General features: G+C 65.1%; 1 protein-coding gene across 6 annotated transcripts in view; it reads left to right on the forward strand.

The window, feature by feature from the left end:
* The window catches only part of CASZ1 (castor zinc finger 1), a 140,961-nt gene extending 120,916 nt beyond the window's left edge, over positions 1-20,045 (forward strand). For 5 of the 6 annotated variants that reach the window (XM_025451121.3, XM_025451120.3, XM_025451122.3 and 2 more), the window contains 14 exons: positions 1,377-1,467; positions 2,177-2,341; positions 3,247-3,419; positions 3,610-4,463; positions 6,764-6,899; positions 7,119-7,182; positions 8,479-8,633; positions 8,742-8,864; positions 9,763-10,101; positions 11,566-11,764; positions 12,375-12,546; positions 14,057-14,208; positions 14,327-14,468; positions 16,803-20,045. In XM_025451121.3, the coding sequence (XP_025306906.3) occupies positions 1,377-1,467; positions 2,177-2,341; positions 3,247-3,419; positions 3,610-4,463; positions 6,764-6,899; positions 7,119-7,182; positions 8,479-8,633; positions 8,742-8,864; positions 9,763-10,101; positions 11,566-11,764; positions 12,375-12,546; positions 14,057-14,208; positions 14,327-14,468; positions 16,803-17,938 (3,901 nt within the window). In that variant the 3' untranslated portion in view covers positions 17,939-20,045. Of the gene's footprint in view, positions 1-1,376; positions 1,468-2,176; positions 2,342-3,246; positions 3,420-3,609; positions 4,464-6,763; positions 6,900-7,118; positions 7,183-8,478; positions 8,634-8,741; positions 8,865-9,762; positions 10,102-11,565; positions 11,765-12,374; positions 12,547-14,056; positions 14,209-14,326; positions 14,469-14,953; positions 15,254-16,069; positions 16,517-16,802 lie in introns of those variants that run through there. The other variant, XM_035713180.2, reaches the window with a different exon arrangement.
* The last annotated feature ends 2,217 nt before the right edge of the window (positions 20,046-22,262 follow it).

Raw genomic sequence — 22,262 nt, forward strand, 5'->3', positions numbered from 1 at the left:
GCCAGGAAGCCTGGGGCCTGTGGGACCGTAGGTGCGTGTGACGGCCAGTCCGGGGGGCCTGCTGCTTCTCCCCTGCACTCATGCCCTCAGATCACCCGAGGGTCTGTCTGCTCCCACTCTCAGAGCCCCTTGGGGTCTGCCCCCTTGACGTGGTCTGGGCCGCACGCCCTCAAGCCCTCGGCAGGGCCTGGTCGCAGGTGAGCCCAGGGTCCCACCGCAGTGGACACAGAGCCCCGGTGGGATGCGGGCCAGCGCAGAAGGGCGTGGGGGGTATGGGCGGGTGTCCTCTCCGGCCTCAGTGTGCTCCCTGGGCCAGGCCTTGATCCTCACCACCCGACTCCAGACCCGCTCCTGAACATTTTTAAGGCAGGTGAAGCACCTCCCCTCCGCAGACTCCCCAAGTCAGGCCGCCGAGGGCCGGCTTCTGACCAGGCGGCACAGGGCAGGGGCCACTCCCGGCCTCGTCTTTCTCCTGACCTTCTAGGTTCTTCCCATCCCTCCCTGTCTTTTTAGCTTTGCTCTGTTCTATTATTATTATTATCATTATTATTAGGGCCTCAGCAGATGGCCCGTTTGGCAGCTTCGATGTAAATGTGTGTTTGCAAGTGGGGGTGTCCGCCCCTGCCCTGCAGTCTGAGGCCAGCCTTCTCCTGGTTGTGGGCTCTCCCCAGAGCAGCCGTCACCAAGACACATGCATGCCCCCGCAGCCTCGGGGTCCGGGCAAGGCACGGGGTTTCCTGGGCGGCGGGCAGCGACCAGGCAGCGTGGGGCTCCTGGCTGCGGAGTCGGCTGGAGAGCACGCTCCCTGCCGCAGGAAGCCGAACAGATGCTGTGCTTTAAAAATTCATAACCCTGGGCTGTTTCAAGTGTCAGGAAAGCCCAGGACAGAGAGAGGCTTTAACGCCTCTCAGCAGCCGGGCCCTCCCAGCCTGCATCTCCAGCACCTGGCTTAGCACCCGGGGGGCCAACGGGTGGCACCTGCAGGATAGGCAGCAGGGCCTCACTGCCCGTCTGCCCCAGGCCTCTGCGCCTGTCTCTGCTCTGACCTCTGGCCCGCCCCAGCTTCTTCCTTTCCACCTTGGTGCTAGGCCCTTGTGCCTCAGTGGGCCCTCATTCCCAGGACAGGGAGACAGGTCTGCAGTTCAGTGGCTCGAGGATTCCCCGCAGGAGCAGTCACTCCCCCTGGCCTCCTCAGGTTTCTGACACTTGACCCCACGGACTACCCACCCCTCCTCTGCCCCAGAGCTCCTTGTTTCCCAGGGGCCCTGTCCCAGCGAATGGACAAAGAATTTCTTGGCTGCTCTGGCCAGGGGCCTGGGAAGAGTCCTCCTGGGGCTGCTGCCCGGAGAGGCCTGAGCTCACCGTCCTCCCTGCAGGTTCTCGGGCAGTCAGCACTGCGGCCACATCCACTGCGCCTACCAGTACCGAGAACACTACCATTGCCTGGACCCTGAGTGTAACTACCAGGTAGGACCCAGTGGGTGCCCGCCCAGCCCCTGCCCCTGAGAGGGGCTCCTCAGAAGCGGGATGGGGGTGCTCGGTTCCACTCAGGCTGCCTGAGCTTAACTCAAGCAGGCAGAGAACCCAGAAATCTAGCAGCTGAATAGGCATCTGATGGGATCTGGAGCCATCTGCATCCCTGGGATGGTAATTGGAGCTCCCCTCCTGGGGAGCCTGCCCGGCCCCAGGGCCGGGCCAGCAGGCGTTGGCACCTTACCTGACCCCTCCTGGTGTCCTCATGAGGGCGGTAGTCCTGCCCCATCTAACAGGATAACCCTGAGGCTCAGACTGTGACTTAGGGTCAGGGCCTCCCCTGAGGAGCACGGGGCGGGTCAATGAGAGAGGAGTGCGGGCTGTCCCCTCTGGCTCACCAAGGAGCCCAAGCTGGCACGGCCCCTGCATGGTGCCGGGCAACCTGAGTTCTCAGCCATTGGAGCCTGTGTCTGAGGGGCCCGGCCTGATTCGGCTTCTCTGCTCCTGGGCGTGACCACTGGGAGCCTGGCGGGAGGTCAGGGCCGGGTCCGTGGCTCCGGAACCCTCTGAATTGCTCCGTGTCTGGTGCCCTGTGCTGGCCTGGGGCCCTCTGGGAGCAGGAGTGCTTACGGGGGGAGAGCGAGGCCCAGTGCTCGGGGCAGGTGGCTGGCCCAGCCCCCACCCACACAGCTGTCTCCCACAGAGGTTCACGAGCAAGCAGGATGTGATCCGACACTACAACATGCACAAGAAACGCGACAACTCCCTCCAGCATGGCTTCATGCGCTTCAGCCCGCTGGACGACTGCAGCGTCTACTACCACGGCTGCCACCTCAACGGGAAGAGCACCCACTACCACTGCATGCAGGTGCCCCTTGCACTCCCAGGGCAGGGCGGCCAGGGTGGGGGCGCAGTGGGGGACACGGCCTCTGGCGAGGGGCCTCCCTGTCTCCTGGCCCGGCACGGGGGGCGCAGGCGGGGGCAGTGGCTGGCGGGCCAGGGCGGGGCTGTCCCCATGGCCATACTTGGTGCGGGTGAAATTCAGGGAGCTGTTTATACAGACCGACATTTTTCAGGCTTTAACACCAAGAGCAGAATTGCAAATGGTTCCTGAGGAGGTTTTTGTTTAATTCTCTGTTTTAATGCCACGCAGAGTCTGGGCTTTTTCAAGGTGTCAGGTCCAGGGGGAGCGACTTGGGGTTGCAAATAGCAGCCGGCGCGCCTCCCCCGGTATTTGTCAGGGGGTTGTTATGGGCTCCGTGGAACAGCCGGGGCCGGGAGGAGAGGGGGGCTTGCTCTCCGGGCCCTGAGATGGTGCAGACACTGGCATAGCCCAGCCTTCAAGAGTGCTCAGATTCCACTGGTTTTTACTCAATATGGCAACGTTGCCTGCCTTGGCCCAGCTGGGGTGGGGTGGGGAGGGCCCCGTGCCAGCAACTGTCCACTAATCCTGGGCTGAAGGTGACCACTAGGCCCCCAGGTCTGGCCCTGCCCACTGCCGGGGGCTTTGGAAGTAGAGCCACAGAGTAGGACCCTGAACTCACCTCCTGTGGGACAGGACCGCCGCACCTGTGCCAGCAGGTGTCCAGAGACCCGAAGGCAACTCAGCCCTCGGCAGAGGCCAAGCCAGGAGGGCTGGGGGGTGCGAGAGGCTTTCCACTGCCTGGATGGATGTTTGCGGGGCCGGTGCTGCCCCGAGGAGGGAGGTCGGCCTCTGACTGTGGCCCAGGGTTGCCCGGCCTCCGTCCCCCTGACGGCCAGTCTGCCCTGCAGGTGGGCTGTAACAAGGTGTACACGAGCACGTCAGACGTGATGACCCACGAGAACTTCCACAAGAAGAACACCCAGCTCATCAACGATGGCTTCCAGCGCTTCCGAGCCACCGAGGACTGTGGCACGGCTGACTGCCAGTTCTACGGGCAGAAGACCACTCATTTCCACTGCAGGTGAGCAGGGCCGGCCAGGCCGCGGGGAGGGACAGGGACCGGCCGTGGGGATGGGGATGGGGACGGGCCCGCGGGGAGGGATGGGGACGGGCCATGGGGCTGACGGCTCGGGGCATGGGCGGGGGGCCGCCCAGAAGCTCCTCTGGGTGCCCGCCTGGGCCCTGCCACAGGCTCCCCGTGTCCCGTCCAGGCGCCCCGGCTGCACGTTCACCTTCAAGAACAAGTGTGACATCGAGAAGCACAAGAGCTACCACATCAAGGATGACGCGTACGCCAAGGATGGCTTCAAGAAATTCTACAAGTACGAGGAGTGCAGGTACGAGGGCTGCGTGTACAGCAAGGCCACCAACCATTTCCACTGCATCCGCGCCGGCTGCGGCTTCACCTTCACCTCCACCAGCCAGATGACCTCCCACAAGCGCAAGCACGAGCGCAGGCACGTCCGCTCCTCGGGCGTGCTGGGGCTGCCATCCTCGCTGCTGAGCTCCAAGGACACGGAGCACGAGGAGTCGAGCAACGACGACCTGGTCGACTTCTCGGCCTTGAGCAGCAAGAACTCCAGCCTGAGCGCCTCCCCGACCAGCCAGCAGTCCTCCGCCTCCCTGGCCGCCGCCGCCGCCGCCACTGCCACCGCCACCGAGGCCGTGCCCAGCACCGCCAAGCCTCCCAACAGCAAGATCCCCGGGCTGCTGTCCCAGGGCCTGCCTGCATCCATCCCGCTGGCGCTGGCTCTCTCCAACGCGGGCCTGCCCACCGCCGCCCCCTACTTCCCCATCCTGCCGGGTCGGAGCAGCACCTCCCTGCCTGTGGGCACCCCCGGCCTCCTGGGCGCCATGTCGTCGGGGGCGGCTGCCTCCGCGGCCGCTGACACCCCCACTCTGGCCGCCTCGGGAGCCGGCGACTCAGCCCCGGCGGCTGCCACCTCCGTCCCCGTGCCACCCGGCTCCATCATGGAGAGGATCTCCGCGAGCAAGGGCCTCATCTCGCCCATGATGGCCAGGCTGGCCGCGGCCGCCCTCAAGCCCTCTGCCACCTTTGACCCAGGTGAGCAGGCTGGGCTCTGCCCAGGAAGCACGTGGCTCACAGACCCCCGGAGTGTGCAGAATGGAGCGGGAGAGGGGTGGGGGTTGGCGAGGGCCGTGTTCTCCTGCGCCCGCGGCCTCTGCCTGCCCAGGCCCCCTTCTTTGCCTGCTCTCTGTCTCCTACTGTTAATTTGCTTTTCGGGGCCTCTCGCTCTGGCCTGTGCACCCCACCCCGGGCAGCTCTGTTCCTGCATCTGTGAAGAAGAGGCGGTTGAGCCGGGCCTCGGCCTCGTGGGGAGCTTTTGCATCCTGGGGAACTGTTCCTCGCCCGCTGCCCTGACACCCACCCCACCTCGTCCCAGGGCCAGCCCCCGAGGAGAGCAGTCCCAGAGCCCCCACGTTTCCCTGGGGCCCCCTCTCAGTCTCCTGGTGGGGACAGGAGTCCAGCCCAGCGGCAGGGTGGCCACACTCAAGGGATGCTTGAGATTCACACCCATCCAGCCCCACGAGGCCAGGGACATCCTTCTGGCCTCTTCCTGTCAGTCAGTGAGGTCTGATAGAACTTTCTGCGACCACGGAAACGTTCCATTCTGCGCTGTCCACCACGGCAGGCAGTAGTCACAGGGGGCTGCCAGGTGCTTAAAGTTGGCCGTGAGACCAGGGAACTGGATTTCAACTGGAATTGCTTTAACGTAGTCACGCCTGGCCCTCAGCTGCCACATGGGACAGCATGGCCGCAGCCTCGTGGTCGCCCTGCTGCCCTCCCTCTGGCTCACCGAGGGCCGCGGTTCTCCTTTCTCACGTTTTCTACTTTTTAAATAAGTCTTCTGTGTCTCTGAAACTCTCCGGCTTTTCTGTTCACCTGGCTCCTCCCCTCCCTCCCCCGTCGTGCTTAGCCGTCCAGCAGCCCTGTGCTCCGGAGGGCCTCCCGGGCAGCTGCGAGTGCGAGGGACCCAGCTGGGGGGCACAGTCCTGCCTGGAGGAGCTGAAGGAACAGTGGGGGCGGCTGGCTCGGGCCCCACAGTAGGAGGTGGCCAAGCCCAGACTCGCACCTCGGTGGCCCGGCTCCTGAGCCCAAGAGCCCTGCTCCCCTGTGAGACCTAAGGTCCTTGCGGCCCAGCCCAGGGACCTGCCCAGACCTCCCGGAGGGCCTGCCAGTGCTTGGCCAGGGGGCCCAGGCATTTCCCAGGGGGTGGGGGAGCTACCGGCAGGTGGACTCGGACTCTGAAAACCGTGCTGTCCCAGTGGGACGCTCCTGTCAGCAGTAAGTGGAGCGGCCCACCTTCCATCCCAGGTGCGGGAGGGACAGCAGGTCTGCCCGGGGCCGGGCCCCCCTGGGCAGCTGCCGGCCGGCTGGGGTGGGCGCCCTTCAGGGCCATGCTGGGCTCCGTGGCCACACGGGCAAATTCTTCCTTTTCATTAGAAAAGTCTCCTTCCCCCAAAAGAAAGGTCAAGGGGAGGGGCCCACTTGCCTTTATTTTTTAATAAAACGCCATTTGCTGCCTGTGACGTGGCCGTGTCAGCCACAGTAGCGCCTCGGGGCACGGTACTAGTTCAGCCCCTTGGGGATGGCGGGGCGAGCTTGGTGGACACACTCCCGTCAGCAGCCTCCTCCGCCCCACTCTGCTCGGCCTCCCAGTCCTCTGCCCACCCGGCTGCAGCCTTCCCCCAGCGGCCGCACCCCGCCAGCTCCCACCCAGCCCCCGTGCAGTCCGCCTGGCCTGAGTGGGCCTCACGTCCCTGCCCTGGGCAGCTTGACGGCGAGGTCACATAGTTTGAACCGCTCTGATTGGCCGTCAGCTTCCGTAGCCCTGACACAGTGGATGCCCCTCCTAGGCATGCTCAGTGGAAGGCAGGGCGGTCGCCCCGGCAACAGGGGGCTGGGGACCCGCGGGGGGCGGGGGGCGCAGCTCCCAGTCTGGATCTGCCACTTCCCCTCAGCATTAACAGAGTCTTTAATAAAAGCCTAAGCGGCAGCCCCACAAATTGACTGTGACAGTCGGTGGAGAAAATGAAGGGCCCCCACCCCCGTGCCAGCCCCCTCCCCAGCCTCCCGCCCCGCTCCTCCAGGAGGCCCTGAGCCAGGACAACTTTGACATAATTTTGCAATAATTATCACTTGAAGAATTGCCACACAGGGGTAAGCGTCACAAGCGATCATGTCAGTGGGGAGAACCGCTGACCAGCAGCCGGGGCTCCCCCAGGGGCTCCTGCCCACCCAGCCCCCCGCGCTCCCTGCCCTGGGGGCGGGGGGGTCCAGTGTGTGCCCCCCACCGAGGCCCGAGGCCCCTCTAAGGCCGTCTTCCCTCCCCTCCCCTGTAGGAAACGGGCAGCAGGCCACCCCTGCCAGGTTCCCCCCGGCCCCGGTGAAGCAGGAGCCCGGTGAGAACGCTGGTGCCCCGGTTCCCCACGAGGTCTCCCAGGACCGCAGTTTAGACCTGACGGTGAAGGAGCCCAGGTGAGGCGAGGCCGGGGCCTCCCAGCTCTGCGCCGCGGCAGGAGGCTCTAGGACCAGCTCCCTCAGAGTCGGAGTCGGACCCCACCGAGCAGGGGGCCACCCTCCTGCCTGGGCAGATGCAGCAGGCGCGGCGGGGCCCTGGGCGTGGGCTGGGACGGGTGGGAATCTGGGCTCCGTCCCACGTACATCTGAGCTAAAGCCCCTTGGTTTGTGTTCCAGTAATGAATCAAATGGCCACGCAGTCCCTGCAAATTCATCTCTTTTATCCTCGCTTATGAATAAGGTAAGAACCATCCATCACACGCCTCCCGTTCCCCCACCCAGAGAAATTAAAGCTGTGCTGGGGGGTGGGGGGGATGTGTTTGTTTTTTAATGTTTTGCCTCTAATAAGATGAGTTTGTACCATTTAAATTTTGAGGCCATTTTTCATCGGATATAATTTCAGAGCCACTGCTTACAAATTAATTTAATGAACTGGCTGAAGAAATATATTCCAGCCTCTGACACCCTTTTTTTCCCTTCAGATGGAGGGCTCCAAAAGCTTTTCCGAGCCCTCTAACTTCTTCTGCTCTCAGTTATTAATTTTATTTATTTATTTTATATTTTTTTTGTTTGTTTAAAAAGGGGGTGGGGGAGGGGCCCTAAAGTGGGAGCAAAGCATCAATTTCCACTTTTCGGGTTGAGTAATGGTCTCGGACGCCTTCCACAGAGGTCGCTCCGGAATATTTATTTTAAATAATGCAGGGTCTTTGTAAATTATACATCATCTCAAATATATTTTCCCCCTTCACATGATAAATTTGACTACAGCAAGATTAATTTGGTTACCGCACACAAGTGACTGCCGAGGCAGCCGGGCCTGGGCCGGACCTCACGGGTGGGGGGTCCCGGCTGGACCCTTGGCAGCGAGGGAGCCTCCAGTGCCCTTTGCCCTCTGCGGCGGGCCCGTACCCTCCCCTTCCCGCCCTCCCTCCTTGCTCTCTTGCTTTCCTTTTTCCTTCTTGGGTCACTGCCCCCCCCCATTCCTTCCTGTTGGCCGGGGTGGGGGGGCACGCGCCATGTGGGTCGAGCCTTGACACGGGTTCACCCTCCCCGCTCCCCGTCGAGGCCCAGCAGCCCTGAGCCACCCTCATCTCCCCCAAGAGCCTCCCACCCTCCCTCTCTGCTCCTCCTTTGTGTGCCTTCTCTTGTTCTCAAGGAATTCTTAGGGGTTCCCCCTACCTCCTCCTCCTGCACTTCTTTTGAAAACCTGGCAGGAAAATAAGCAGGGAGCCACGAAGTCTGGGAAAAGCTAGGCTGGAGTGTGTGCCCAGAGTCCCGGCCTTCGCTCTAGTGATGGATCTTAGCACCACGGGGTCTGTGTGGAAGAGCCCTGGCATCTCCACGGGGCCAGGGTAGCACCGTGCCCCGTGGCAGTGTCCACCCAGAGCGGGCTCGGTTGTGGCCGGAGCTGCATGGGGCCAGGCCTCCTCTCTCCTCGGCTGCGCTCGTCCTCTGCGAGAGCCGTGGCAGCGCCCACGGTGGCACGTGTGTGTCTTGAGGTCCCCAGCCTGCAGCACGGCCCCTGTCCCCTTTGCAGATGTCTCAGGGCAACCCCAACCTTGGCAGCCTGCTGAACATCAAGACGGAGGTGGAGGCCAGCGCTGCCGTGGAGTCCTCGCCCTTCCTGGGCAAGGCTGTGAAGGCGCTGGTTCAGGAGAAGCTGTCTGAGCCCTGGAAGGTGTACCTCCGAAGGTGAGGGGCTTCCTGGCAGAGCAAAGGAGCAGGGAGGGTCATGGTGGCCGGTGCCCTGTCGTGGTGGCCGGTGCCCAGGGTCTCCTCTGACCACGGTTCCTCTGCCAGGTTTGGCACCAAGGACTTCTGTGATGCCCAGTGTGACTTCCTCCACAAGGTCCACTTCCACTGCGTGGTGGAGGAGTGCGGCGCACTTTTCAGCACCCTGGACGGAGCCATCAAGCATGCCAAGTGAGTGGGGGTCCCGGGCCCTGCACCCCACCTCTGGGCGAGGCTGGGCGAGGCTGGGGGCTGCTCGGGCCTCCAGCTGCTTTCCAAGCAGGACCGTGTGCAGCTCCCAGCAGACCTCAGAGGCTGAGCTGGCCACTTAGAAGGTACCGCCTGAGAGAAGGCGGGCTTGCCCCGTCCCTCCACCTGCTCAGCTCCTAGCAGGGTCCTCGGAGCCCGTCCAGGCCCCACTTAGAGCCCCGGAGCATAGTCTCCTGCTGCCCCCCGCTCCCCACACCCCACGCCCCTGCGGCCCGGCAGGCAGCCCTACCTGATGCTCCCTGAGAGTTAGCTGCACAGACCCCTGCTCTGACCCAGGCAGGGACCCTAGGAAGTAGGCCTTTCCAAGCCCAGCATCGTGGATTTGTAGATCCTCTTTGGCCTAAAAATAATGAAATTAATTTGTAAACCCATTGAGCTGAAAAGTACAGGCCAGCCGCCTGCTGTAATGGAATGCAGGATGCGCAGACATTTAAAACAGACTTTCTCTGCTGCTGGGCCCCAGCTCAGGCTCCACCTGCTGCAGGAGAGCCAACCTCGGAGGCTGAGACCCACCTTTAACTCTCGAGCAGATTCTGGAAGCACAGACTTGGTGCCCCAGGGCCTGTTGTCAGGGGCGGACACAGCGCGAGGGTCACAGGGGAAGGTGTAGTGAGGGCCAGGCCGGGAGCCCAGGTGCAGGACCAGAGGTCACAGCCGTTGGCTGCCAGTCCTTCCTTCCTGGTAGGACCCCGCCCCGAGCTGGGGGCTGGGGAGGGCACCACAGCCCCTCAGGTGTATGGGGCTGGCCCCAGGGAAGGGCTCCCTGCTCCGGGCTCTCATCACTTCCCACCCGAGACGCTGGCGCCTCTGCTTGTTGCAGCTTCCACTTGCGGACAGAGGGAGGAGCCGTGAAGGGAACCGCAGAGGCCGCCTTCCCTGCCACCGCGGCCGAGACCAAACCTGCCTTGGCCCCCTCGTCCCCGTCGGCACCTCCCGTCACCACAGCCACGGTTCCTGCTCTGGAGGGTCCCACTCCCAGCCCGGCCGCCGTGCCCTCCACCCCCACGCTGCTCGCCTGGAAGCAGCTGGCTTCCACCATACCCCAGATGCCTCAGATTCCAGCGCCAGTGCCTCACCTGCCCACTTCGCCCTTGGCAACGACTTCTCTAGAAAACGCCAAGCCCCAGGTCAAACCCGGATTCCTCCAGTTCCAGGAGAAGTGAGTCCCTCGATGAGCCGGGAGTCCCGTGTCCCCCGCGTGTCTCGGGAGTAGGTGCTAGCAAGGGCAGCCGCGGAGGCCACTGCCACTCCCTCTGCAGGTAGCCCTGGCCGTCCCCAGCCTCTCTGGGACACCGTCGTCGGACCGGGTCTTTCTAGCCAAAGACCCTGCTGCTCTGACCTCCCTACCTATTCCCAGAGCGGGCAGCTGGCGAGGGGTGGGAGGAGATGACACTGTGAGGACTGGCTCGGGTGGGCTGGGAGGGGTGGTTGTCGCCTGGCAAGGAGGGTGGCATCGGCTCTGCGCCTCCCTGTCGGTGTCTGTGGCTCGCTCTCGTGGCCCAGCCTCTGCAGAGCAAGCTAAGTCCTGGGTGGGGGGCGAGGGGGCTAGGCCCCCTCCAGGCCCACGCCCACCTGCACGGTGGTCTGAGCTCTCAGGGGTGGAAGGACCCTTCCTCATTGGATGGTGGTGGCGCCTTGTGGCGAGAACGGTGACTCTGTATCGTGATGTGTGCGGCTTCCTGTTCTCAATAAAAGTAATAAATTGGATGTGAACACACACGGCCTGAGTGGCAGCTGTCCTCCCTCTCTGAGCACCTGGGGCTGGGCCTGTGGCATGGAAGGGGACCTGCACTCCTCTCCATCCCCCCGGAGCTCCCCTTCCTCCGTCCCGCCCCCCACGGCGGTAGCCCTCCCAGTTTCCCCAGCTTGGAGGATTCCCACCCCGGGGCCACCGAGGGGGCAGCCGGCCAGGGCAGGAGGCCGGGGCAGGGCACCCCCGCACCTATGTGCAGCGCAGGAGGCAGGCCGTGGGGCAGGGCGGCTGTGGCCAGGGCAGGCCGGCACGGGGGCTCCGCCCAGCACCCCGCCGCCCCCCCAGGCTCCACCACTCAGCTGGCCTGTGAGGTCCTCTGAGTGGGCGGGAGCCCCACGCCCCGGGCCAACCCTGGGGGCCACCCCCGGGGCAGCCGTGCGCCTCAGCAGGCCCCGCACCAGGTGCACATTCCCACTGGAGCTTCCTGGTAGGGCTGCCCACCCATCTGCACCCTGTCAGTCAGCCACACCCAGGGCAGTGCCTGTGCCAGGCCGCCAGGCCCTCACTGGCCCCCCGCCAGGGCTGGCCGCGCCATCTCGCACTTTCACATCCAAGAGGTTACTGCAGCCGTCCTTATCTATAATCCTGAGGTGTGGCCATGGAAACTACGTGTCCCAGCATGCAATGCTCTGGGCAGCCTGCACACTGCAATCCTTCCCGCACCTCCGAGCTCCAAAAAGAAGGCAGGACTGCATGCTGGGATCTGTAGTCTCCTCTGGCTGGAGCCACTCGTTGAGCAGGAGGGCAGCCGGGCAGCCCAGGGGCCATTCGTCCAGGCCGCACCACAGCACGAGGACTGTCAGGGCGTCAGGGTGTCGGTGGGGAGGCCCCGGGATGCCACTGACCTTCTGGGCTGTGGTTTCATTCCAGCGATCCCTGCCTCGCGACGGACTGCAAGTATGCCAACAAGTTCCACTTCCACTGTCTCTTCGGGAACTGCAAGTACGTCTGCAAAACCTCAGGCAAGGCGGAGTCGCACTGCCTGGACCACATCAACCCCAACAACAACCTGGTCAACGTGCGGGACCAGTTCGCGTACTACTCGCTTCAGTGTCTCTGTCCCAACCAGGTGAGTGCGGGGGCAGGGGGCGGGGGGGGCCCGGGCCCAGCTCCCCCTGGCAGGGATTCTGTTCCTTACGCCCGTTTGGAATGGTTCTCCTCCCGTCCCTGGAGGCTGCCAGGAGCGTCCAGGTTGATGGTCCGTCAGGAAGGTCCCGTGTTGTCATCCCTGCCTGCGGTGGGGACTCAACCGGCAGCCAGTGTGCACTTGGCATCGTCCCACCTGTCCTGGAACTATGCTCCCTTCCCCCGGACGCCTACGATTTTAAAATTCTAGGCCCATCGGACAGCTAGAGATTGAACTGTCCGTGCCCCAGACAGGAAGGGCGGATCAAGGTCACACACAGGCGGGGCCTAGTCCTGGAGGGGGCTGGTGGGCAGAGCGCCTCGAGAAGGAGCCCGGTCCCAGGGCTGGCGGCCAGAGGACAGTGCTAGCATTGATGAGCGATGTCTGCCCCGGGTGTGGGATTGGCCGGCAGGACCGCCAGGTAGGATGTTTCAGTCGAGTGGCCAAAGGGACACACTGCTTTCTGACCCGAGATTCTGAGCAGGGAAGGGCACATGCACCGGGGCCTGCCCCGGCCCCGTGGGAGCTCCTGACCCTCCCGCCTTCCCTGCAGCATTGCGAGTTCCGGATGCGCGGCCACTACCACTGCCTGCGGACCGGCTGCTACTTCGTGACCAACATCACCACCAAGCTGCCGTGGCACATAAAGAAGCATGAGAAAGCCGAGCGGCGCGCAGCCAACGGATTCAAGTACTTCACCAAGCGCGAGGAGTGTGGCAGGCTAGGTACTGGCGGCCGGGGTTGGGGGCAGCAGCAGGCAGCAGGGGTCGGCTCTGGCTCCCGGGGCCCTGGTGGCCTCGGCCCCCTCTCCTGGTCCCCACCTCTCAGCCCTGCCCAACGGCAGACCAGACACCGAGGGCGACTGGGGGCAACGGCCCCCTCCCTGCCCCCCGGGAACTGCCACGTGGTAGAGGCAGGCTCTGACCCTGTGCTCTTTGCTTCCCCCTCAAGAGGCCATGCAGGTGACATAGGAGCTCTTGAAGTTGCCCGCCCTGGGCTCTTTTTCCAGGGCTTTCCCTCTGAGGTCTTTGTGCAGAACGGACTCTGCTTCGTCAGCTCATTGGTTCGTTCAGCAGGTGCTTAGGGAGGAACAGCTGCATGCGGAGCAGCTGTGGCAGGAGGTGGCAGGGGTGGCGGCAGTAAGGGTTTTCAGGGTCTGCTCTGGCCGGCACCACGCTTGGTGGCTTGTCTGCTGGACAAGCAGGTACACAGTGGGTCAGCCCAGAGCATGTGACCTGTGACCCAGGGCGACCCAGGAGGAGGTGGCCCCGGGGCCGGGAAGGCCACACATGATGGCCCTGAGCTTTGCAGCAGATGCTGGGGAGCTGAGTCGGGGAGAGCTGGGCCCTCCGCAGGGAAGCTGTCCGGAGGCCCCCCCGCCTGACCGAGGACCCCCGTCGCTCCCTGCCCTAGCTGCCCTGGGGATGCCCATGGGGCGGGGGGTCTGCAGGTGGAGGGCCTCAGGATGGAGCCCCATGTTCAGGGCCTGCGGGTGTGGGGCGGGAATCGGTCAGGGAGACACGAGGGGCCAGGAGGCGGCTGGGGTGCTGGGCGGGCCTGCCGGGCCTCAGGTGCTGGCGCCGGGTGTGGGGGGCAGAGGTGGGGCCGCTGCCGCTGCGGACGGCCCCTCTATAGGGAAGGGGTGAGCACTCAAAGCCCCTGCCAGGAAGGGCAGGAAGCAAACCTTCCTTTCAAGTATTAATTCAGAAAGAATTCAGAGGGTTGGTAGCCGTAGCAACAGGTGTCAACATTCGGTGGCCCGTGTTGTCCTCTGGCTCCTCTGACGGGCGTCGGGGTGCTCTGGAGCCATCCGTATTTACTCAACTTTGGGGGTTGTCGGTGGTAGTTGGGGCCAAACAAAGCTGGGGATGATATGAGACACCTGGCCAGCCCCGGTGCCATGGCGACGGGCAGGCCTTCACCTGCCCCGCGCTGACACTGTTTCAGCCCTGCCTGCTGTTTGTTCTCGGCCCAGAGGGAGGGGGAGGTGGGTGGGGGCAGGGCAGGGCAGAGGCTCCCCTGTGGCGGGCTCCCACGGGGGACATGGAGACACGTCATGCTTGCAGGAAGGGGGCTGACCTGGGGACGGGTCATCAGGGCCTCTTGCCCCGGGCCCGGGCCCTCTGAGGGCAGGGTAGGGGGCCCGGCCTGCCACTGTCACGGGCTTCACGCCAGGCCGCAGGGTGGGGCCAGGCCTGGGGGCGCGGGGGCTGATGGCCGTGGGTGCGTTCGCAGGCTGCAAGTACAACCAGGTCAACAGCCACTTCCACTGCATCCGCGAGGGCTGCCAGTTCTCCTTCCTCCTCAAGCACCAGATGACCTCCCATGCCCGGAAGCACATGCGGAGGATGCTGGGGAAGAACTTCGACCGCGTGCCCGCCTCCCAGGTAAGGGTGGCGCCGCAGGCCGTGCCCCCTCTGCCCGAGGCGCCGACGTGGCCCGCATCCCGCTCCTGCTTCCAGCAGGTGGGCGGCCCCCTCCTGAGCACCACCCGCCGCCTTTCAGGGCCCCCCGAGCCTGATGGACACGGAGACCGATGAGTACATGGACTACACGGGCTGCAGCCCGGGCGCCGTGTCCTCCGAGTCATCCACCATGGACCGAAGCTGCTCCAGCACCCCCGTGGGCAACGAGAGCACCGCGGCAGGTGAGCGGCGGCCGGGCCCGAGCAGCGGGCCAGGAAGAGACGGCCGGGCCGGCCAGGTGGCCCGAGCGGGGACAGGGCCCGCCGGTCGGTGGGACACGGGTCGTTGAGGCCACCGCCCGCCGGCACCCAGCCGTCGGCTTCAGTTCCCAGGCGAGGACCCAGGCTTGTCCTCTGAGCGCCTGGACCAGCAGCACAGGCCCCGGCGGAGGGGCAGGTAGGCCGGGACCGCCAGCGCCCGGCCCGGCCCCACCCCAGTGGCGCCGCCTGAGCCCGGCGAGAGCCCCCGCACAGCCTCCCCGGCCTCTCCTCCTCTGCCGTCTCCTTCCCGTCTCTCCTGGCGCCTCTCTGCTCCTCATCTGTCCACGTGTTTTCATATCATACTTGCTTCTGCCATCGGGTTTCTCATTTTGGTTCTTTTTTGTTTGTTTTTTGTTTGTTTTGGTTTTCTTTTTTTTTTTTTTTCTGCTTTTCTCCACCCTCTCCAGGCTGCCCGGCTCCTCCTCCTCCTCCTCTTCCTCCTCCTGCTGCCGCTGGCGACGAGGCTGCCCGCGTGGCTCCGCAGCCCGCACTGACCCCGTCCTTCTCAGCGGCCGTGCTGCGGGCGCCCCTCCCCTCCCTCCCATGCCTCTTTTCTCCGCCCTGTCTCTCATACTCTCTGCTCAGTGCCACTATCGGAGCCACCCGGGGCCTGGGCCACCCTGTCAGCAGCCCACCCCGCTTCCCGCCCGCCACTGCCACTCCAACTCCAGTAAAAAGTGACGTCCCCGTAGTTCAGGATGCCGCAGGTAACTCGCACATGCCTTCTCGCCAGCCTTTGTCACCCCACCTGACCCTTGAGGCTGTGATCGGGGACCTGGCCTTTTTCCTGTGGCCTTGCTGGGCCGAGGACAGGGCCACCTGGTCCCCTGCGGACAGCTCCTCTACACTCCCGCTCGGCGCTGGGTCCGGGCGGGCTCCTGCCACCAGCCAGAACCCGCAGCCCTGGAGCCGGGCAGGAGGACAGAGGGAGGCTCTGTGGCCCAGGCCCTGGCTGGCTCAGTGATGACTCCTGACCCCCCCTGCCCCCCTGCCTGACCCCCCCTGCCCCCCTGCAGATCTGATGATCTGCAGGGGTGGGACCTGCCCTCCCCGCCCTCTGGTGCACCCATCACCCGCCTCTGCACCTTCCTTTGCTCATTTGTGCCTCCCATTCTGCCTGACTGCTGGGCCAGCGCGGCACCAGGTCTCGGGCTGTGGCCAAGGGCAGGGCAGGGGCCCCGTGTAGGGGGTGCAGCCCATGGAAAGCCATCGCAGGCATAACCAGATGACCCTGTGACCTCGGCCCCAAAGCAGCCACTCCTCACTCACCTGACCTCCAGGCCCCAGGCCTGTGTGCTGTGCTGGGCACCCCCACCCCGCGACAGAGCTTGGTGTCCCCTGTTAAGGGTGGGTGGCTGGGTGGGGGCCCTAGGCGGATGATGCCGCCCAGCGGGGCCCTGGAGGCTCGCAGCTCTGTAGGCAGGTTGGGGCGGGCTGCACGCGTCAGCCCAGGGGGAAGCCTGGAGGAAGCCCACCTTGGCCTTGCGCAGCGCCGGGCCCCAAGCTTTCTCTCTGGTTTCTAGGGTGTGGAGCAGGGAGTGCGAGGATCGCGGCCTTCCCCCCGGGGGCCTGTGCCGCGCCAGGGGGCTGCTTGCCCCTCACCCTGCAGCTGTAGGGCCCATGGTGCGTCCCAGAAACGGGGTACAGGACTAACCACGCTGACGGGTGCAGGCAGGCAGCCCTGCCACTGGGGCGTCCTAAGTCTAGGGGAGCCGTTGGGTCCAGCAGGGCGGGCACAGGTGGGCGCCCCTCTGTTGGCCGAGCCCTGGCCACTCAGCAGGGCTGGTGTCTCCCAGCAAACGGGGGGCCCACGACCCCAACAAGACCAGAACGAGCCTTCTGGCAAGAAGCGGGCAGGTGTCCCTCCCGCGGGGAGTTACAGTTCCCCGACCCCCTGGCGGACAGGCGGGCGCCGCGGAGGAGGGGTCCTCATCAGAGGCGGTGCAGGCCCGGGCCGGGGTAGCCGCGCTGCGCCGCCCACATTCCCCCTTCGGCTTCAGTCGGCGCCGGCGTCCCCACTTCCCGCCCGAACTGGCCAGAGCGGCCCCGCGGCCCCGCTGCCGGGCGCCACCCGCCGCGGAGCCTGTGCGGCCGCCCCGTAGGCGGGGGTGACCGAGGGCGGCCCCGGGCTCCCGGCTGGGGGCGGGGGGAGCGGCCGCGGGGCCCCGGGAGCCCGGAGGGGGGGGGCAGGCGGTCGGCGCCCTCGGGTCAGCGCTCCGGGCGCCGCCGGGTTGCTGACCGCGCCCCGCCCCGCAGGGAACACCATCTCCATGCCCGCGGCGTCCGGGGCCAAGAAGCGCTTCTGGATCATCGAGGACATGTCGCCCTTCGGCAAGCGGCGCAAGACGGCGGCGTCGCGCAAGATGCTGGACGAGGGCATGATGCTGGAGGGCTTCCGGCGCTTCGACCTGTACGAGGACTGCAAGGACGCCGCGTGCCAGTTCTCGCTCAAGGTCACGCACTACCACTGCACGCGCGAGAACTGCGGCTACAAGTTCTGCGGCCGCACGCACATGTACAAGCACGCGCAGCACCACGACCGCGTGGACAACCTGGTGCTGGACGACTTCAAGCGCTTCAAGGCGTCGCTGCGCTGCCACTTCGCCGACTGCCCGTTCTCGGGCGCGAGCACGCACTTCCACTGCCTGCGCTGCCGCTTCCGCTGCACGGACAGCACCAAGGTCACGGCGCACCGCAAGCACCACGGCAAGCAGGACGTGATCAGCGCGGCGGGCTTCCGCCAGTTCAGCTCGAGCGCCGACTGCGCCGTGGCCGACTGCAAGTACAAGCTCCGCTGCTCGCACTTCCACTGCACCTACCCCGGCTGCCGCCACACGGTGGTCGGGATGTCGCAGATGGACTCGCACAAGCGCAAGCACGACAAGCAGGAGCGCGGGGAGCCGCCCGCCGCCTCGCCCGGCCCCGCCGGCGCCCCGGACGCCGCCCTGCCGCTGGGCCCCGAGCCCGCGCTGCTCTTCCTGCCGCCCGCCGCCGCCGCCGCCGCCGCCGCCGCCGCGCCCGCGCCCGCCGGCCCGGGGCTGGGGCTGGGGCTGGGGCCGGGGCCGGGGCTGGGGCCGGGGCTGGGCGACCCCGGCGACCCCGGCCCGCTCGACGGCCCCCGCGACGGCCCCGCCGCGCCCGCGCCCGGCCCCGCGGCCGGGGAGTCGTCGCAGGAGGACGACGAGGAGGAGCTGGAGCTGCCCGAGGAGGACGCGGACGACGACGAGGACGACGACGAGGACGACGACGACGAGGACGACGACGACGAGGACGACGACGACGACGAGGACCTGCGCACCGACTCGGAGGAGTCGCTGCCCGAGGCGGCGGGGGCGGCGGGGCCGGGGGCGCGGAGCCCGGAGCTGGCGGCGCCCGCCGCGGCCTCGCCCTAGCCCTAGCCGGCCGTCGGGGCGGGGGCGCGGGGACCGGCGGGGACCGGCGGGGGCGCCCGGGGCCGCTGCGACTCCCGCTGTACAGATGCGGTTTCTGCGTCGGGCCGAGCCGGGCGCGCCCCCGCGGCCCCCGCCCCGCCCCGCCGCCCCGCAGGTGCTTCCGGACCCCGAGTCCGTCTCAGGACAGAGGCGGGGCCCCCCTCTGGTGCTCCGGGCCCCCCGCCCCCCCGCCCCGCCCGCGAGGACCGGCTGCGAGCGCCCCTCCCCTCGGCTGCAGGCGGGGTCTTCTTCAGGGAAACAGAAGGTGCTCTTGTCGGGGTGTCCTCCCCCGGGAGCGGGCCCCGGGCCCCACGACCGCGCCGGCGGGACTCCTCATGCTCAGGACTGGGGGCGCGGCCCCTGCGGCGGAGACGCACCCCGGGGCGCGGGGCGGAGGGAGCCCAGCCAGCCCCTGGGGGTGGGGGTGGGGGTGGGGCGGGGCGGGGGCGCCGCGCGGGGACCCCGGGGCGCGGCCTCTGCCGCGGGGGCCTCGGGGCGGGGGCGCAGGGCCTGGCGGGGCCTCGGCCACCCACGCCGTGGAACCGGAAGGATACCACTCTCCGGGGCTTTAATATTCAAAATGGGGAAAAACGCGAGAAAGTTGTACAGTATTTTTCCTGTAAAGGTTATTATTCTACATAGAACAAAAAAAAAAACAAAAAAAAAAGGCAGGCGGGCCGCGGAGCACAGGCCGCCGCGGCCCAGCCCCGGTTGGACACCGAGTGCAATCGCTCACGTGGGATTTCGTTTCCATTCGTTTTCGGGGCCTTACCCGAGTGAGGCTGTCTCGACAGTAGCACTGACGGGAGCTGCGCGATTCCAACTTTTAACTTGAATTTTGTAGAAACAAGGAAAAAAGGACTATTACTGTTGATACAAGTTTGTAGTTAACTTAATTTTGAGTTTTTCTCTATTGGTTATGTGTGTGGCTTTATAGGGCTTTTTTTTTTTTTTTTTTTTTTTTTCCAGTTTGTTATTTTTGATTTTTTTTGTTTGGGATGCTTCTTTGCTGGTGCAACCCACCCAGACCAGGTCCCCGCGCCTCGAGCCCACAGGTCCCAGCGGGCTTGCGGAGGAAGGCCCACGCGGCAGGGGCGCCCGGGGCGGCTCGGGTCCTGGCCCCCGGCCTGGCTGGGGGGACCCTGCGACTCGGCCTGTCACCCCGATCGCCGAGGGGGGCCTCACGCGACGGCAGGGGGCACTGGGTTTTCTTTTCTTTTTTGTCCGTGTGTGTGCGTGTGCGTGTGCGTGTGCGCGCGTGTCCTCTTGGCGGCCCACAGCTCGGGAGCCAGGACCACCTGCGCTTGGGGGGGGGGGGGTTGGGGGGTCCCACTGAGCGCACCTGATGCAACAGGAGCAAATCCTTGTCCGAAACAGCCCCGCGCAGAGCCTCCCGAACTCTGTGGGCCCCGCGCTGCTGCTGAGCGCTCGCCCAGACTCTGCTCTCCACCGCCCCTGGGTGCGTGGAGGGAGTTTTGTAAAGGAAAAAAAAAAAAGAAAAAAACAAAACACAAAAACATTTTTCAATGTAGCAGACTTTAAAAAAAAAATTAAAAAAAAAAGAAAATCGAAGATGCCGACAGTGCGAAGTCTAGCCTTTTGTAACCTTCATATTGCACACTAGGACTATAAGCCATTGCTAGCTCATTTTGAATTTTAATGTGTAATTTTTGTTTTATTTTCTTTCTGTGGGGAAAATAATGCTTGATCCACCAATGCTCTTTTTAATGTTTTATAACTATGTATGTGTATATATATAAATATAAAATAATATGTATGCACATATGTGTGTGTATATATCTATATGTATATACATATATAGATATATAGAGATATATAGAGAGGTTTTGAGACGAAAACTGCAGAACGTGAAAACCGAACTGAACAGCGTGTGCTCTGATTACTTGAATCTGGTCTCCTCGGCACCTGGTTAACTGAATATTTTTCCACTTGAATTTAGCGCTATTAGAAATTTAATATATGTGTTTTATTTATTTGATTTTTTTTTTTTTGCATGACTGATGCAAGGTTTGACATTTTCACTCAATAAAAACTGGAAAAAAACCTATCAAGTTTTTTATTTTTAAAACGAGCCCCAGGTGGGCTGGCGGGGAGCCGGCCGTGTAGACGGCGCGTGTGCCAGGGCGGCGTGGGGAGGGCCCGGCGGGCCGGTCTCGCCTGGGCTGGGGCCGGTTGGGGGGCGCAGGCCCTGCCCACCCGGGGGCGGCCGGAGGGCACCGCGCCTGGCGAGGCCGCTGGGCAGGCGCTGGGCAGGGTCCCTCCTCCTTCCTGCAGGGACCTGCCCGGGCGGGACGGTGCGACCCGGATCCCATCCGGATGCTGGCCCGGCTCCTGCCTGGAGCTCCCGGCGGCATCGCTGGGCCTCGGAGGGAGCGGAGGCGCGGGGTCCGCCTTGAGGAAGTCGGGGTGCCGCACCCCCGCAGCGCGTTTCCAGCGCGGCCCCAGCACAGGAGGCCCTTCCTTTCCTTCCTTCTTCCTGGAACGCAGCCCACGGGCTATTTACATAAATATGTTAGTAACAGACGCGAAAATATATACTTTTTTCTGTCTTATTAAAATTTCAAGTTGGAACTCGCCTATTGTTTGTGGATATCTCAATTCTGTTAAATAAAACAGTGACTAATTTATGGGATAAAACGCAAGTTCAACAAATTAAAACCATTATTGGAGCTTCGCAGGCCCTGGTGGGCCGAGCAGCCCTCCCAAGGGGCCTGAGGGGCGGCCCAGAGCCAAGCCCGGACCTGGCGGCGAGGGGGTGCTGAGCGCCCGGCTGCCTGCGGCCGCTGGGGGAGCCCCCAGAGGCTGGGACGGGCAGCGGCCCCTCAGGGGCTCCTGGGGCCCCGGGGGGGGGGGGCGGGCAGCGGCCCCCAGGTCTCCCCGGCCCAGAGGGCCCTCGGGGTCCGCCCGCGGGGGTGGGAGGGAGGCCCAGCCTAGCTGCGGGCAGGCAGGAGGCACCAGGGCCGCGGTGGGGGTCACTGGCTCTCGGGGTGACCCTCCCCACAGCCCCACAGCCTGAGGGCGACCAGGCCCGTGACCGTCAGGATGCCCGTCAGATGCCGCAGCAGCTCATGGCCGGGGCCAGGCCCTGCCCGGGATGAGGACAGAGCGGAGCGGCCACCCCACCCAGCGGGAGCCGCCCCGCAGACCCTGTCCCCACGCCCACGACCGAGGGGCGCAAGGTGGGCCCGGGCGGCACAGCCCCGCCCGCGGCTTGTTGGGCTCGGCGGGAAATGCAGTGAAACATGTCTGTGTTCCTGGATGTAATTAGCTGCGGCGTGATGCTCCTACACCGAACTGGGGCAAATTCAAGAGTTTTGTAACCTCTTGGAAAGAGCCAGAACCCGCTGCACAGGCTCACGCTGAGCTCAGCGGCCTGCCCACCTCCCACAGACCTGGCCCGGCCCGGGTGCTCCCGGCGGCTGAGTCACCCACGGGAGCTGGGCCCCGTTCCCCACCTGGACCCACAGGGACAGCAGGCAAGACATCTTGGCCGGGGACCAGGGCAGGCCGGGGACCAGGGAGGGCGAAGTGTGGCCGCCCCGGGGCCCCACTCAGGCCTCGGGGAAGCAGGGGAGACAGCAGGGCCCCTCCGACGGGCTGCAGCCCTGGGGGCCTGTGGGGCCGACCGGACAGCAAGGCTCCTGGGGGGCCTGGCACTGCGGGAGGCGGACGGGACCTGGGTGGCCTGCCGCCCCCCTGCTGCCACCGTGAGCCCCGCAACCCCTGCCCCTCGGGGGACATGTGTGGCCTGCGGAGTCCAAACTTGCTCCCGACCACTGACGCCCCTCGGCCCCTCGCCCCTCGGCCATGAGGCCAGAGCCCTCCCCCGCCAGGTCACCCCGTGTCCAGCAGGCACCCCGGGGATGCCAACGCCTGGACTCGAGGCCTGGGCACCCAGCGTGGGTACCTTTCGCTACAAAGATCCTTCCGGGACTCGTCAGGGAGCAGGGAAAGGCTCCGGGCGTCCTCCTGACGGAGCAGTAAAACCTCATCTCCTCCCCTGGAAGAGCGTGACCTCCAGGGAGCCCAAGAACCACTGAAGTCTGTTGGGATTTGGGTGAAAGGCACCCCAGAATGCTGGGGCGCGGCGGGGGAGCTGGGCACTGCAGAGAGCGCCCCCCCTAGTGCGGGCCTCGCATGGACGCAGTGGGGGACCCCTGTGTGGGGCAGGCCTAACCCCAGGTGAGCAGGACCCCCGAGGCTGCAGCCACACCCGCCGCCTGACCAGCACCTTTGCCTCTGCTGCTGGAGCCCCGACCCTCCT

Source organism: Canis lupus, chromosome 2 (genome assembly GCF_003254725.2).
Source record: "Canis lupus dingo isolate Sandy chromosome 2, ASM325472v2, whole genome shotgun sequence".
Lineage (NCBI taxonomy): Eukaryota > Metazoa > Chordata > Mammalia > Carnivora > Canidae > Canis > Canis lupus.